This window comes from Neoarius graeffei, chromosome 7, assembly GCF_027579695.1.
Source record: "Neoarius graeffei isolate fNeoGra1 chromosome 7, fNeoGra1.pri, whole genome shotgun sequence".
Lineage (NCBI taxonomy): Eukaryota > Metazoa > Chordata > Actinopteri > Siluriformes > Ariidae > Neoarius > Neoarius graeffei.
Window position 1 is genome coordinate 97191614 of NC_083575.1, and position 14060 is coordinate 97205673.

The following is a 14060-nucleotide window of genomic DNA, read 5'->3' on the forward strand; positions in this document are numbered from 1 at the left end:
TGTAGTTCAGTGTGTCTCAGTGTATCTCAATGTAGTTCAGTGTGTCTCCGTGTAGTTCAGTGTAGCTCAGTGTAGTTCAGTGTGTCTCAGTGTATCTCAGTGTATCTCAGTGTAGTTCAGTGTGTCTCAGTGTATCTCAGTGTAGTTCAGTGTGTCTCAGTGTATCTCAGTGTAGTTCAGTGTGTCTCAGTGTATCTCAGTGTAGTTCAGTGTGTCTCAGTGTATCTCAGTGTAGTTCAGTGTGTCTCAGTGTATCTCAGTGTAGTTCAGTGTGTCTCAGTGTATCTCAGTGTAGTTCAGTGTGTCTCAGTGTATCTCAGTGTAGTTCAGTGTGTCTCAGTGTATCTCAGTGTAGTTCAGTGTGTCTCAGTGTATCTCAGTGTAGTTCAGTGTGTCTCAGTGTATCTCAGTGTAGTTCAGTGTGTCTCAGTGTATCTCAGTGTAGTTCAGTGTGTCTCAGTGTATCTCAGTGTAGTTCAGTGTCTCAGTGTATCTCAGTGTAGTTCAGTGTGTCTCAGTGTAGTTCAGTGCGTCTCAGTGTAGTTCAGTGTCTCAGTGTATCTCAGTGTAGTTCAGTGTCTCAGTGTGTCTCAGTGTAGTTCAGTGTGTCTCAGTGTAGTTCAGTGTGTCTCAGTGTAGTTCAGTGTGTCTCAGTGTATCTCAGTGTAGTTCAGTGTGTCTCAGTGTAGTTCAGTGTCTCAGTGTATCTCAGTGTAGTTCAGTGTCTCAGTGTATCTCAGTGTAGTTCAGTGTGTCTCAGTGTAGTTCAGTGTGTCTCAGTGTAGTTCAGTGTATCTCAGTGTAGTTCAGTGTCTCAGTTTATCTCAGTGTAGTTCAGTGTGTCTCAGTGTATCTCAGTGTAGTTCAGTGTGTCTCAGTTTATCTCAGTGTAGTTCAGTGTGTCTCAGTTTATCTCAGTGTAGTTCAGTGTGTCCCAGTGTAGTTCAGTGTGTCCCAGTGTAGTTCAGTGTATCTCAGTGTAGTTCAGTGTGTCTCAGTGTAGTTCACTGTGTCTCAGTGTATGTCAGTGTTAGGGTTGGGCGGTATTACGGTTTTACGTTTCAAACCAAACGAAAAGGGAGAGCCAGCAAACACAGATGAAGCTGTGTGTAAAGTATGTAAGAAGACAGTCACGGCGCGAGAGGGGAACACCTCCAATCTGAGTGTTTTGAGTAGGTTACATGACAACAAGGTAAAATAATATAACGTATGACATTTGGGATGTGGGTAATAAACGTTTGAAATGTCATCTACTGAAGAAACGGAAGAAAACATCGTAGCGTAAACTGTTAGGTTTCTGGTGGGAATTAGCAATGCGCTTGCTATCTTTGTTGGGTGTGTTAAACCGTATGGATTTAAGTGGAATAATTGTAAGGAGTTATGTGATCAAGACAACGTTTTAAGCAAGGTAAGGCCATTTGATTATTAATTTCCCCGCCATGGCATGACGTGGGCCCATATGATTTTGCCTTGTGCAGCTATCACGCATTTGAATTAGGTTCGCCTCATTTGCGCTGAAGAATATGGTTTATCGCGCAGTCTAAACGGACTTGGGTGTTGGTTGATTCTTTTTCTTTTCTTTTTTTTATTTCCCATGCTTGAAAGGGTATGATCCTGCTCATCGTGTACTTTTTTTTATGGAGTAGGTGAAATAGTGCTGCAAATGGCGTTTCAACGCAGACATGTGTAAACGACAGTTGAATGCTATTTTCCAGATGAAGGAAGAGTTGCGTGATGCTTTGAAATATCTCTTAATCCATTCATCAATGCACAAAATTCGCTTTGCTGCTTAATCCATACCACAATGCACACAATTCGCTATGCTGCTTTTAAATAGTACATTTGAGGCATAGGCGCCGGTCTGGACAAGGTCCGCCGGTATAGGCGCACATTACACAGTAGGCCGAAACAAAATATTATTTTTTTCTCGGTAATACCGTATACCCCGGGAAAACACAGAGACAGTTTAAAGGTATCAAAATTTGGATACCGCCCAACCCTAGTCAGTGTAGTTCAGTGTGTCTCAGTGTAGTTCAGTGTCTCAGTGTAGTTCAGTGTGTCTCAGTGTATCTCAGTGTCTCAGTGTATCTCAGTGTAGTTCAGTGTCTCAGTGTATCTCAGTGTAGTTCAGTGTGTCTCAGTGTATCTCAGTGTCTCAGTGTATCTCAGTGTAGTTCAGTGTCTCAGTGTATCTCAGTGTAGTTCAGTGTAGTTCATTGTAGGGTTGGGCGGTATTCTTTAGGAAATTGATAGAATTAGTGAAAATACGATCACACAGTTATTCGGGATGATCTTCAATTTATTATTTTATATTATGACCTCATGTACTCCATATTTATTTAGATATTATATATTTTTTTTAAATGACGGTAATGAGACCGATACCGTTGGTACTTTTGGATACCTCGGGATACCTTCTTACCGTAATACCGCCCAACCCTAGTTCATTGTGTCTCAGTGTATCTCAGTGTAGTTCAGTGTGTCTCAGTGTAGTTCAGTGTATCTCAATGTAGTTCAGTGTGTCTCAGTGTAGTTCAGTGTATCTCAATGTAGTTCAGTGTGTCTCAGTGTAGTTCAGTGTGTCTCAGTGTAGTTCAGTGTATCTCAATGTAGTTCAGTGTGTCTCAGTGTATCTCAGTGTGTCTCAGTGTGTCTCAGTGTGATATAGTATTTATTTACTCAGTGTTTCTAAGTGTGTCTAAGTGTGTCATAGTATGCATTTAGTCACTGTGTCTCAGTGTATCTCATTGACTTAGTGTGTCTCAGTGTATCTCAGTGTGTCATAGTATGTGTTTACTCAGTGTGTTTCTGTGTATTTCAGTGTCTTAGTGTGTCTCAGTGTGTCTACGTGTATCTCAGTGTCTTAGTGTATCTCAGTGTATCTCAGTGTGTCTCGGTGTATTTTAGTGTCTTAGTGTGTCTCAGTGTCTACATGTGTCTAAGTGTGTCATAGTATGTATTTACTCAGTGTGTCGCAGTGTATCTCAGTGTGTTTTTGTCATAGCATGTACTTACCCAGTATGTACTCAGTTTTTATCAGTGTATCTCAGTGTATCTTTGTGTATCTCAGTGTATATCAGTGTGTCTCAGTGTATACTCAGTTTCTCATAGTCTGTCTCAATGTATACTCAGTGTACTCAGTTTCTTTCAGTGTCTCTCAGTGTATACTCAGTTTCTCATAGTCTGTCTCAATGTATACTCAGTGTACTCAGTTTCTTTCAGTGTCTCTCAGTGTATACTCAGTTTCTCATAGTCTGTCTCACTGTGTACTCAGTTTCTCTCAGCCTGTCTCAGTGTGTACTCAGTTTACTCAGTATCTTTCAGTGTGTTTCAATGTATCTCAGTGTGTCTCAGCATGGTCTCAGTATATCTGTGTGTCTCAGTGTATACTCAGTTTGTCTCAGTGTGTCTCCATGTGGTCTCAGTGTATGCTTAGTTTCTCTCAGTGTGTCTGTGTCTCAATGTGTCTCATTTTGTTCTCAGTTTCAGATGTGTGACAAATAAAGGCTTCTTTTTCTTCTCTTCTCTCAGTGTATCTCAAATTTGGTCTCAGTGTATCTGTGTGTCTCAGTTTCTCTCAGTGTGTCTGAGTGTTTACTGACATTGTACCCATTTTCTCTCTGTGTGTACTTGCTGTGTACTCAGTTTCTCTCAGCGTGTCTCACTGTGGTCTCAGTATGTAATCACAGTGTTCTCAGTTTCTCACACTGTCTCATTGTTTTCACAGTCTACTTAGTTTTCTCAGTTTGTTTCAATATGGTCTCATTGTGTCTGTGGGTCTCAGTGTGTACTCGCTTTCTGTCAGTGTGTCTTAGTTTCTCTCTGTGTGTCTGTGTCTCAGAATGTACTCAGTTTGTCTCAACGTGGTCTCAGTGTGTCATTGTGTCCTAGTTTGTCTCAGTGTGTCTCAGTGTGTACTCGGTTTGTCTCAGGTTGTACTCACAATGTACTCAGTTTCTCTCAGTCTGTCTCAGTGTGTCTGGGTCTCACTGTCTCAGTGTGTACTCAGTTCCAGATGTGTGACAAATAAAGGGTTCTTTTCTCTTCTCTTCTCTCAGTGTGTCTCAAATGTGGTCTCAGTGTATCTGTGTGTCTCAGTTTCTCTCAGTGTGCCTGTGTGTGTGTGTGTGTGTGTGTGTGTGTGTGTGTGTGTGTGTGTGTGTGTGTGTGTGTGTGTTCACAGTGTGGCAGATGGCTTCCTCTTGCCTCTGTCACTCTTGATGAAGTGCTTCTTGTAGCAACTCTTTGGAGGATGGCTGCTAATTATGACAGTCCTGCTGAACAGGCAAGTCCTGTGTCAACTCTCTCACCCTCTGTCTGTCTCTCTTTCTGTGTGTGTGTGTGTGTGTGTGTGTGTGTGTGTGTGTGTGTGTGTGTGTGTGTGTGTGTGCACGTGTGTGTGTGTCACTCTCTCAGATGACTCCCCCCACTAGATTTAAAACAATAATTGTGTAAATATGAGGTGCAGTTTTGGTGTGTGTGTGTGTGTGTGTGTGTGTGTGTTTAGGATATAAGAGAACATTTAATTCTCAGTGTGTGAGAAACAGAAGGTAAATCCTCCTCCTGGTTCCCCTGTACCACACTGACACGGCCGTAATTACAGCATCTCGACTGAATTGCAAACGACAGCCACTCGTTAGACACACACACACACACACACACACACACACACACACACACACTCCTCTCCGGCGGAAAGAAAAGGTCAGACTCCAGTTTGGTGTGTTTGTCAGGGCCGATCGATGGCCGCCTTCTCAGGAAAACGGTAAGTTATGTTGCTCCTGTCATGGCCATGGCTGGGGGGTGTTCAGTGGGGTGGCAGGGCAGGAGGGAAATATCTTTAACTACCCTCAGATAATCAATAACCCCTCGCTCTATTATTCTGCCACGGCTATCGACGAGCAGCCTGAGTGTGACAGAGCACTGGCGGGGTCAATACCCCGGCCCTACACTGCCGTACACACACACACACCATTATGTTCCTGTTTGTTAGCATCGCAAACATGACGTCCCCATGCTGCTGATATCAATCTGTAATGTGAGCTAGTGGGAAACACGCTAGCAGCAGCTAATGCTAACACCAACAATTGCTAACGGACTATAGGCCCTTTTATCCTCTCACAGATACAAAAAATGCTTTATTCTTTAATTAATATCCATTGATTCCCTCTGTTCAGAAATAATTTCAACTTTTAATTTGTTTAAATAATAATAATAATAATAATAATAATTATTATTATTATTTTTATTATTATTATCTCATCTCATCTCATTATCTGTAGCCGCTTTATCCTGTTCTACAGGGTCGCAGGCAAGCTGGAGCCTATCCCAGCTGACTACGGGCGAAAGGCGGGGTTCACCCTGGACAAGTCGCCAGGTCATCACAGGGCTGACACATAGACACAGACAACCATTCACACTCACATTCACACCTACGCTCAATTTAGAGTCACCAGTTAACCTAACCTGCATGTCTTTGGACTGTGGGGGAAACCGGAGCACCCGGAGGAAACCCACGCGGACACGGGGAGAACATGCAAACTCCGCACAGAAAGGCCCTCGCCAGCCACGGGGCTCGAACCCGGACCTTCTTGCTGTGAGGTGACAGCGCTAACCACTACACCACCGTGCCGCCCATTATTATTATTATTATAAATAAAAAAATTTAAAAAATAATTAAAAGGGTATTAAAGTACAAAGAAGAAAAAGAAGGAAAAAAGAAAGAGGAAAAATGAAAAGAAAGGAAGAAATAAAAGGTGTATAGAAACTAAACAAGCATAAACTAAGCATGACCCATTAATGCATTTTTTCTGCTTTTACATTATTCATTTTGTTTTACGAATTTAATTTAATGGAGCTGTGATTGGTCAGCGTTGCTGATTCATTCACATAACAGAGATTTGATTGGTCAAGATCGCCGATTCTTTAATGTAACAGAACTCTAATTGGTCAGGATCACTGATTCATTAACGTATCAGAGTTGTGATTGATCAAAGTTGTTCATATTCCATGGAGATTTTTATTAGCTGATAATTAAAAGTGTTCAGCGAAGAACGATGAGAACCGAGGAGCACGGCTCACACCAGGATTGACAAGCTGTCAGAAAATCCGCTCTGAATCCAGGCAGCTGTGTGAAATAACATCGAAAAACAGACTTATTGAGGAACACGTTTTGGTCAGGTACAGAATGAAGAGAAAGAGCCAACAAGTGATAAAACAAGAGAAATGAAGGGTATAAGAAAGAAAGAAAGAAAGAAAGAAAGAAAGAAAGAAAGAAAGAAAGAAAGAAGCCTTTTTAACAGTGGATATAAGAAGTTTACACACCCCTGTTAAAGTAACGTTTATTTGTTGCCATTATAAACTTAAAGGTGGAAAAATCTGATATGATTTTAGTGTAATTTTTTTTTGCATCAAATAACCTGCCATTTTGACAGGGGTGTGTAAACTTTTTAATCCACTGTATAGAAATTAAAGAAGAAAAATAAATAAATAAATAAGGAGTTGAAATGAATGAAGGAAAGAAAGTGTTTTGTTTTTTAAGGAAGGATGAGACGTAAACACTCGGGAGGAAACAGGAGCTCGGCGTGCCAGTGACTGATAAATCTTTAATATAAAAATTGTACAAGAATTCTGATACAAATTACAAGAGAGGTATTTGGACAAAATATGAATAAAATTCCATTTACATCCCGAAACCCTTTATGCATTTAATGCAAAAACCATCGACAGTCAGCTATGATACAGAAGATACACGCAGAAGCAAATCAGTTCAAACAAAGAAACCAAACAGGACTTTTATTTTTTTTATTCATTAATTCTTTTTCTTCCTTGAGTGTGCCTAATGGAAAAATGCTGTTCAGGGCCCATGCACTATTCATGAAGGTCGGCGCAAAAATCCAAGCGAATAAACACGAAACGAACAGGACGAAACACAGCGAACAGCACGGCCCAAAGCCAGCAGGTTAAAAAAAAGGAAAGTATTCACACAAAAAAGTGTTCAAGCTTACGGGTTTTCTGTGGACAAAAATGAGTAAATATTCAATACTGAATTATGGTTTTTAATTTCTTGTTATTTTTTCATTTTCACTTTACATAACACGCTCAAATACCTTTCATCATTATTATTAATATAATTTATCTTACATAAGGAAGAAATGCTGTGTTGGATTATATTTATATCATCTGTGATTTTTAAATTTTTATTAATTATTAATTTATTATTTGACCCACAGTTTCAACATCTGCAGTTTTCTAAGTGCTCCGTTTGTCTCAGAATGTCAAATCAAAGCATTGATGAAATATTAAAACATCACCGAGGCTGGGTGAGGTGCCACGCCCGCTTTGTATCTTTAAAGGGGGGAAATAAAACAGCCTTTTTTTTTTTTTTTACTAGCAAATGGAAAAAGGTCTCTCTACATACATGTGATTAAAAAGGAACTGGATGCGGTGTCCTGTGATTCTAATTTAATTGAACTCCTGATTAAATGACACATTTATGTTTACATGAGCGTAAACACAGTTAACGGTGCAGTCCTGCCAGAGAAGTAACATCTACAACGTTTCCCCTTTTACCACAAAATCGACTTGATCAGCGACAACGTGAACAAAACTTCAAATAAAACATTATTTATGAATTCCGCCATCTTTACTTTTTTTTTTAATGGCCATAGTTTCTCCGCCCTCTATGTCCTGCCCCCTTAGGACACACCTTCCAAAGTTTACTGTGGAACTGTACCAAATAAGCTGGAAGTGATGACATTAAAGGTAAATGTGTGAATATATTATACATCATCACTGCTGTCTTATACAATATTTATTTAAAAATAACCAAAGTTACAGAGTTTAAAGATGTCGTCTGAAGCCTGAGTCGATGTCTGCCTTACGGTCCATTCAGGGCTATAAAAAGACATCGTATGTTTAGTTTTAGTCCGACACGAGCGCAACAGCCAACTCTCCACAGTTTCTGAAAAATAAATACCTCATAAAAACTTTCACTTTAACAATGTTTTTGTGTGCAAGCTGATCAACTACATTTCACTTCAAGGAAACACCGACTTCATTTGTGGCTCAACTGCTTCTTTAATGATATTATATTATATTATATTATATTATATTATATTATATTATATTATATTATATTATATTATATTATATCTTTTGCTTAAGATCCTGAAATTCTAAGAGAGGGGAGGATTGTGATTGGAGCTGTGATGATGATTTAATTATATGATATCACATCAGTTTTGTGATCAGTTTCATCAGTAACCTTTTCTGAGATATTGCAGTAATTGTCTGTGTTTTTCTCACAATTATACATTCTGACAGGTTAGATTTTGTTATTAGTATTTTTTACAGAATGTATATAATTGTTGAAAAAAAATCAGAGCAAAATTTTAACATATAAAATAAAAAATATCAGATGAACCATGAGGTGATATTTTTGTAGTATGTAGTGTAGTGTTCTCTCTCTCTCTCTCTCTCTCTCTCTCTCATGCTGAGTCTGTTCCCCTTTTCCTCTTTCTCTGTGTCAGCACCAACTCCTCAGCTCATTTAGTATCAGAACTGCCGGCTTAGCCAAAGCGTGCTAACTCGTGTGTGTGTGTGTGTGTGTGTGTGTGTGTGTGTAGACAGTTCCTCTCACAAGATCATGTTTCAGAGTTGTTGCATTTCATTCTTCACTGTGTTCTAACGTCTAAAATGTTTTTTTTTTGGCTAAACCTGAACAGAACCAGGAGAATAAAATCAGCATTCATTCTGGATTTTAACAAGGTTTTCCCTCTTCCTGTCTCTCGGTCTCACTAACACACGACTAGGCCCATCTCCTTCAGCACAAAGAAAGAAAGAAAAGGGAAAAACAGAAGGAAACAAAAATAAAGAAAAAGGAAGAATGAAAGAAAGAGAAAAAAGGAAGAAAATGAAGTACAAAGAAAAAGCAAATAGATAAAGGAAAATCATGAAATGAAATAAAAAGACACTTAGAAAGATATAAGGCAGGAAAGGTAAGAAGGAAAGAAATAAACAAAAAAGATGGAAACAGGAAGAAGGGAAGAAAAAATTATTAACCAAACAGAAGAAAAGAAAGCAATAAAAGAAGAAAAAGAATGAAAGAAGGGCAAAAAGTAATGAAATTTAGAAATAAACTGTGTGTTAAAGAAGAAGGAAATTTAAAATAAAAAAGAGACAAAGGAAGAAGAAAGAAAAAAGAAGGAAGACTGCCTTTCTTTCTGCCTCGTCCATCACCAGAGGTTAACAAGTCCTCCTGCTGCTGTCATCTCACCGGACTGCTAGTGCTGCGCATGCATGTGTGTGTGTGTGTGTGTGTGTGTGTGTGTGTGTGTGTGTGAGAGAGAGAGAGAGAGAGAGAGAGAGAGAGCTGTCAGCAGTGAGAGAAAATGCGACCCTGGCTTTCGATGCTCAATTTTTCTCCTCACATGGGATAAACAGGCAATTACACCTCCTGTTATTCGGGGTGACGGGGAACTTAAGCGTGCGTTATTAACCCGCGTCCCTGCGGAACCCAAAACACAGACAGAGAGGAAGGGGGAGGGGTTGGATGTGTGTGTGACATGAGCATGTCAGCAGCGTTCACCGTCTCTAAATGTAACGAAGTGACAAGTGAGTTATTAGACAGATCAGCGCAGAAACGGCACTCCAGCCTCCGGCGTGCTGCGCCACGAATTTAATGACGCTCGCGAGCCTTTGCTGTCTCGCTGCCTCACTGTCTCCTTCCTCCCATCAGCATGAGAGTGAAATAATACAAGTGAGAAGTGGCATGGCTACGAGCTTGTTTTTTTTTAACTGCAGAGTAAAAAGGGGTTGCACACTGTTCACTCTACTGTATCAAACCATTTCACATCATTTTCAGCGTAAATTACATTTCACTCTTGTTTGTTTCGTACCTCGACATGTCGACGCCGTTATTAAACACGGTCGCTCAACTTTTCAAAAACTGACCAAAGAAAGAATTAAGACTTGAGTTTTTAAGACTAAACACGTGCCCTGTGTGATCAGGCCACAGCGATCCTGAGAGATAATTCTAACCGTTCATGGATTAACATTTTATCTTACGCTCACACTGGCAGCCATTTTCTTTTCTTTTGCTTTCTGATTTCACCAAACGATGGCATCTTTACGCTGACATGGGCAGAGCTTAGATATCATTTCATTAGTTAATTTTTTAAAAAATTCTAAAATTCTATGCACTTTGATAGCAAACTTATTTCTTTTGCAGAATCAATCTGATGCTCACGTGTTGTTAGCTAGATACGCAATATCAGCCAAGCTAGCATTTACACAGTGTTGCATTTTGCTAAAATAATGACTAGCTGTTCTTTGTACATCTTCAACCCAGGATAGTTTTTAGCTTACTGACTCTTCACATTATTACAGTTATCATAGCATTAACTAGCTTGCTAGCAAATGTGCCTGGCTAGGTGCCATTACATAACTATTGGTAATGTTATGTTAGCTAAGCTAAGCTAGCTGGGCTAGTTTATTTGGAGTTAATGTTGCTCAAATAAAGAAACGAAGAGAAATGACAAAGCTGACTGTGATTGGATAATTAACCTAATCTCCTCCCTTGTTTTAGCCGAGCATTAACTAGTTTGCTAGCAGACTTGGTTGGATAATGTTATGCTAGCTACAGTTTAGTTAATGTAACTAAATATGAATTATTCAAAGTGAAGACAAAGGATAACACTGATGTCACTGAGTCAAGTTTGTGACTGGCTGTTTGGAGCTCCACCCATTTTACCAAAAACTAATTCACCCTCAACGTAAATTGCAACTGTGATTAAAAATCGTATCCGTTCACTGCCAGTGTGAACAGTTGTGTGAGCTTGAGCCACTGTTTAATTTACATATCGTAATAATTACATACGTTTTATTGTGGAATATGATATTTATCATGACATTGTGCCCAAAAAAGAGACCCTAACACATCCCGACTAGAAAACAAACCATCTGTAAAAGGTGAAATGGAACGAATACTGAACTTCACAATAATGATATTGTGCGTGTTGAAGTTTTGCGATATATCGTATGACCGGTTTTCAGCACATGCCTACTCGCATATGATAACAGGACATGCAGTATTTAATCTGGGAGCTAATTCTCAGCTAATACGTTACAGCCACATGAAGTAATTGTCTTTTTTTCCTGCAGAAAATCAGCTGATCGTCAATCCTGCAGCAGAAACGGTGTTTAAATATTTTTACAGGTTTGTCTTGCTCAAATGTGGGTCATTAGAGATTATACAAATTTAAATCTTTTTTTTTAATGAAAACAAAACTGGAAATTTCTGTAAAGATACTTTTTTTTTTTTTTTAGTTTTCCCTCCTGGCCATGACTAACTCAAACATTGCAAAGTGTTTTTCTTTGTAATAATATTACACATCCCGCTCGTTATAGAGGCAAAGTGCAAAAAACCTAAATGTCTTACTAAATCTTTTTTTAAAAAATTCACAAAAACGAGGAAAAAAATGAAAAAGGAGTTGGTTAGGAGCCTGAAAGCATGCCAGCCCCATCAGCATTTCTCACAAGTAGATAAAACGAGTCACAATATATATATTTTTTTTGTTTCTTGGGTAATTTTTTTTCCTTTTTATTTTTTGTTTTGACGTTAATATAAATGAATCAAGCTAGTAAAATGCTACCTCTTGTCACCTACACTTTGAGCTGAAAGTATTGAACTGTAACATAAAGGAAAAAAAGGGAAAAGTAAAGAGCAAAGGAATTTTAAAAAAGAAAGAAAGAAAGAAAGAAAGAAAGAAAGAAAGAAAGAAAGAAAGAAAAAGCAAGCGACCATCAAAACAATTGTTTTACACCAAAAAGCCTCTCAGGACATTATTTACAAATTGAAACCGTTCATGCTTTAGGTATGTACGGGATTCTTTTTTTTTTTCTGTAAAGCTATCGTTACACAAATACAACAAGGAGACATTTTTTCTCGTAGTAGTATTATTATTCTTTTTTTTCAGTAATACCGTTTTCTGCAGGCAACAGTCACACTTAAAGAGTCTGAGGAACTTTTATGCAGTTGGACACAAAAAAATGAAGGATCAAAAGGGTGGCCATTTTGGAATCAAGCAACCCAAGAGAAGTGCCCTCGGAGAAATGTCCAATCCAAATTCTCCCAAAGAAAAAAAAAGTCAAAAAGGGAACACCGGCGTGATGCGTACGAGGTTTATCGTCTGATCGTCATGTGACAGGACCGACCTTAGACACGTTTTGACACTGAAATGTAGGAGCAGTGGGGGGAGTGCGCTGATAAATGGACGTGTCTGTGAGAAACAGAAGGTGGGGCTAGTCAACCATGGAGATAAAGGGTGTGTTTTTGTGGAGGTTGGGGTTCTGGCTGTGTCGGTTCCGGCTGCGGACGGATGAGAACATCATATTGCACCCGGGCACTTTGCACTTGTGCATCTCACGCAGATGAACTGTTTTGTAGTGCACACGTAGCGTCCCTTTGTTGCTGTACATTTTGTGGCAGATCGTGCACAGGATGCCAACATTAGCACCTGCCGATGGTGAGGAGGCGGGGTCTGAGGTCACAAGTCCCACCCCTTCACCTAACCCAGGCCCCGCTTCCTCTCCCTCGCTAATGTCCAGCTCGTCCAGGAGCACGCCTTCATCGCTGGCCTCATCCGAATCGTGTGACGACTGGATGCTGCCGCTTGAGTGGATGCTTGATGCCGTGCTCAGGTCCAGTGCCGCGTAATCGCTGTCGCCACGATAACCATTGCCTATGGGGGACACGGGGTCCTCGTGTCGGTGTCCAGAGTAGATTTTGGATGCTAACTCGGCACGCATGTCCCGGGGAAGCGGCATGAGCTGAGGGTCGAGGACAAAGTCGTCCAGTTCTTTGGTCAGAAGTTTGCGGTGGAGGTTTATGTTGGAGCTGTGCCTACCGAGGAATAAAAAACAAACAATTATAAATTAAAACTCTGATATTTATTCATACTCTTAACTTTATGCATGTCTGTGATGATGTAGCAGTGCTAATAAATTAGAAAGCAAGAAAAAATGTCAAAATAAGAAATTTTAGCAGATTATAATATAATTAAAGAAAAGGGTGAGGGAATGGAGTTTAGTTGTGATTAAACTCATCATCTAAAAAAACAAAACGCCATCCTGAACATAGCCAAAATGGCCAGTGTTAACACCAATGATTAACCAAAGACTCCATTATTGCTTTATTTGATGAATATCACTAACGTGTGTGCAAACCCTGTTTTCAACTAACACCAACACTAATGCTAACACTCACTATTGCTAATATCATCCTTCCCTTAAGATTGTTTCTAGCCATGATTAACTAGTAGCTAACCCTTACAACCATTTCACTAGACATCAATGCTAATGCTAACCATGCTCCAACTCAAGCCGAGCTGCACAGATTTTAGAGTATCACATTTCCTTACGCTGCAAGAGGAAACTAAGGCTGGCTAAAACGGTTAAGCAGAGAGCTGAGTGCAGTAGTGCTAGCTTAGAGAGCGACTCGCTAACGTGTTTAGCCTCTGTCAGCGTGTCTGCTCAAATCCAATTGACTCTTGACTCGATTAAATACTCCAGCACATTGAATGGGAGTTTATCAATTGATTTGAGGTGCCATAATGCGATAATCGAGGAGAACCGGATAGCGTATTAGAGCCGACTCTGACAGCATTAGCTCATTGACTTCAGCGCCTGGAGGTGGTCTAATCGAGACGCAGCGTTTTGTGTTAACGCTTGCTTTAATAAAAATGGCCTTTTTCTCCCTCACTCCCCCCCAGCGGAGGATCACATGACATGGAGTGCCATCAAGTCAAATCGAGTCAGGAGCGATGTCAGATCACATGCTGCAGTGTCACAAATCCACTTAAATACAAAAAACAGCACCGAGCACAACGACAATCAATGTGTCTCACTGAGAGAGATAAAGAGAGAGAGAGAGAGAACAAAGAAAAACAGAGACGAAAGAGAAAGGGTGAGCGAGAGAGCAAGACACTGAGACAGATATATACAGAGAGAAAGAGAGAGAGAAGGAAAAGGGAAGAGAATAAAAAGAATGAAACAAAGAT

At 39.8% G+C, this 14060-nt stretch overlaps 1 protein-coding gene across 13 annotated transcripts in view; it reads right to left on the reverse strand.

Annotated features, from left to right (window-relative positions):
- Window positions 1-6578: 6578 nt before the first annotated feature.
- Window positions 6579-14060, reverse strand: part of bnc2 (basonuclin zinc finger protein 2) — a 319299-nt gene continuing 311817 nt past the window's right edge. For 9 of the 13 annotated variants that reach the window (XM_060926625.1, XM_060926620.1, XM_060926619.1 and 6 more), the window contains one exon: window positions 6579-12904. In XM_060926625.1, coding sequence (XP_060782608.1) covers window positions 12304-12904 — 601 coding nt within the window. In that variant the 3' untranslated portion in view covers window positions 6579-12303. The other 4 variants (XM_060926629.1, XM_060926626.1, XM_060926630.1 and 1 more) reach the window with 3 other exon arrangements.